This window comes from Haliaeetus leucocephalus, unplaced genomic scaffold (assembly GCF_000737465.1).
Source record: "Haliaeetus leucocephalus isolate CR32 unplaced genomic scaffold, Haliaeetus_leucocephalus-4.0 Scaffold406, whole genome shotgun sequence".
NCBI lineage: Eukaryota > Metazoa > Chordata > Aves > Accipitriformes > Accipitridae > Haliaeetus > Haliaeetus leucocephalus.
In genome coordinates, this window is record NW_010972842.1 from 1123067 (window position 1) to 1126496 (window position 3430).

The 3430-nt window shown below is 38.2% G+C and overlaps 1 protein-coding gene across 1 annotated transcript in view; it reads left to right on the top strand.

Moving 5' to 3' along the window:
* TFEC (transcription factor EC) overlaps positions 1-1314 on the top strand; it is a 106440-nt gene extending 105126 nt beyond the window's left edge. Inside the window, exon 10 of the mRNA XM_010574106.1 lies at positions 682-1314. Within this exon, the coding sequence (XP_010572408.1) occupies positions 682-1062 (381 nt within the window). The 3' untranslated portion in view covers positions 1063-1314. The remainder of the gene's footprint in view (positions 1-681) is intronic.
* The last annotated feature ends 2116 nt before the right edge of the window (positions 1315-3430 follow it).

A 3430-nucleotide genomic window follows, 5' to 3' on the forward strand; every position in this document is an offset into this window, starting at 1 on the left:
GACAGTCCAGTCTCTCACACCTAACAATCTTTGAGACAAACAGCTCAAGGTAACAATTCAGTCTCTCACAGCCTGCAGCAAAAAATCAATATCGGACACCAAATTCTCTTCAGTACTCTTATTTTCCCTTTGTAACCATTTCACATGTTACACTTCCTTGGGTGTTGTGTGCCATGTTATATCTGCTTGTGACATGAAGCAGCAGAATATAGCCCTGCATGGCTTGAAATGCAAGATTGGAATGTAGACACATAAGAAGGTGAAACAGATAGATAGGCAGAGAATCAGTCATCTTATATATGGTGATTTACACATAAATCTGTATATCATAAACGTCACCAAATAAAGTGTCTTCTGTTTCTCTGGAAAGCAGTGAATTATGAACTAGAAAGTTGCAACATTTTTCTCTCACCTTTATCGGGTTCATTACACAGTGGTTTTAGAGTGGCTGTCCTACCTCTTATGTTCCCATAGGACAGTTTCTTAAAGACAGGAGGAGAAATAAAAACACTGGAGTGGCAAATTTTAATAGATAACAATCTATTTTAAAACTGGACAAAATATATTATATATATAAATGTATAATTAATTTGCATGTACAAGCCACATACTTATTGCAATCTGAAGATGCCTTTTTGTCTTTTAAAGTCATTATCTGGTTGTTTTTGTTTGAACTGTTAGGAACTAGAGATCCAAGCGCGTGCACACGGCCTTCCAGTCATGTCTTCACTCAGTGCTGTTGATTTAGCTGCACAGGTCATCAAGCAACAGTCTTATCCAGAGGAGAACTCTGTAGACTACTCTCAACAAATGCCTCTGGCACATGGACCAAACTCTGATGCTTGCGATGGATCTACAGCCTTTTCTGATCCACTTTCACACTTCACGGATTTGTCCTTCAGCGCAGCTTTAAAAGAAGAACAACGGCTAGAGGAAATTTTACTGGATGACACGGTGTCGCCGTTTGGAACAGACCCACTCTTGTCCTCCACGTCCCCAGCCGCGTCGAAAGAGAGCAGCAGGAGAAGCAGCTTTAGCACAGACGATGGAGATGATTTATAAAAGCAGAAAGGGCCTCATACTTCTCTAAACCACTTGCTAAAAGACTGAGTTGAACATAAGCATGGTGTTTGTGCTTATTTTAAACATGAACAAGGAGAGCCACTGTGAAGAGAAGTTACTACATGACAAGGGCTTAAATCAGCCCTTACTTCACAAGAAAATGAGATAGATGGACATGAACTCATACCACTTTGCCTCAGATTCACACCCTCTGTTCACAGCTGACATTTGCACAAATCTTTCTTCACTGGGAACGTTTTTACTACCATTCCATGACTTTTTACAGCACTCTGAAAATGGTTACCACAAAAGGAAAATCCATGTTACAAAAGTGTATTCAAACTCTCTCTTCAATCTGTGTTCACTTTTCTCTGCTATAAGCAGTGAGTCATTTGTTAATTTCTTTTTTTTATATATAACTAAAAATCCTACAAAACATGAAGCAACAGGGAACTATTTAAGCTGGGAACTGTAAAGATGTTACAGGTTTTAAAATCTGAAAAAACAGACAGTAATGCTTTAGCACAAGTGAAGTGAGCATGAAATTTAAACTGTGTAGGCTTCTTTTTAAAAAGAGAAAATCCATTAAGCTTTTCATGGAATTCCATTTTTTAAAAATTTCATTTGTAGAAAAAGAACAGACTTTTAATATATATTTTAATGATACAGAAGAAAAATGGAAACTAACATAATGACAGAAACTCAAACGAACTCAGACAGAAAAAGATATGACATTTCAGCAGAAAGACTGTATGGATGTACAAGACTCAACAAAGGTACTCCATGTTACAATTAGCACAATTTAAAACAAGCACTACTGGTAACAGTGCTATGTCAGCTGCTTATTCCAAGAATATTCCAACTGTGTCCTTTTTTGTGTGGAAGAGATCAGAATCTGGAGACACAACACTGCGCTTCTGGACAGTGCTTTCCTTTGGCAGCACAGTAAGGTTTTTCCAAAGGGACTCTATCCATACGCATGCCTTTGATCCATTTGGAAATGGAGGGAAATGACAAGATTCCCATTTCATACACTTGAAACAAAAAGAATTTAATTTCAAATTTGGCTTTGGATTCACTACAGAAAAGCTGAAAAGGAAAACTTTTGAAACCGAAGGGGATATTCGGAAGTGTTGATGTGATGCACTGCTTCTCATAGCTAGCTTGCTGGGAGGGGGGTGTTCAGAAAACGCGTTTTGGTGACTCAGTAAAGGCTTGGCGGTTAGAGGGCAGGTAGAAGGCATATAATTTCTATATATAGTGAAATTCTGGAGAGTGATGTATGTTCCTGGAGGACATTAAGTGCAATCATCCTAATTGTAATATTAATACCTGGGAAAATAAGCTGGCACAGGTTCTTCATAGCTCTTCCTCAACCAAAGCCAAAAGATCACATTAGGGAGTTCTGTAACAATTCAAAATATATTTCAAAAGTGTGTATTAATTTTGCTGTCACTAAGCCTGTCTCATGCCCCAGGAGTGTCACAGGACTGGAAATAGTAAGAAGAGATTAAAGTGGATTGTTGTTTGCGTGAACGTTTTCAATTTATTTAAACATATTATCCAAGAACAGAGCAATTGTTTCGCCCTATCGCCTCTTCTGTTAACGGTACCTGGGTCCTCTTCACAGTCCTTATGGGGTTTGTGTTCCTCCAGGGCCGTAGCCCATTGCTGACCAGCCCAGCTAGTGTTGCAATAGTTTCTTAATTGGAAAGTTAGAAGTGGGATAATAAATTACATCCAGATGGCTATGAAAGATGATGGAGCATCCAGTTTCACAAGAATATTTAAGTTTTTAGGAAACTCAAGGATTTCTATGAGCCTGTGCAAGCTACTTGGATGTAAGCAGAACAGAGCAGAACTGATCTTCTTGTTGCATATGTGTGGATTCCCAGGCAGCCCAGCCCTCAGAAGAGGCTATGATACACTTCCACTGCTTGGTTAAAAATAATAACAACAACAAACAGGGTTCTGGGCATTTTCCTTTTCTGGTAGCATGGAGGAAAGAAATGGAAAGATGAATGAGTATTAACCAAAGGTAATTGAACATAGGGCTGATCAGCATTTTAATTTGAGTGCTTCTATAAATTAGGCTCATTAAAAGACGAACCACTTTGTCACAGTTTTGCCAAAGACTAGCTAATATTGAGATTTGAATACAAAATACGATGAATTAAGAGTAACGTTTATGCCCACATTATGTCTCGTGTATGATGCGTATTGTCCATTTCAGCTGATGAAAGGAAGGGATACTTGGTTGATATCAAATGCCATTTGTCCTTGTACTGCAGTTTCTACTACATTAGTTTTAAATACACCAGTGTGGATTGCTCATAATGGAGAAAAAGAAATTAAATATGAATGTATT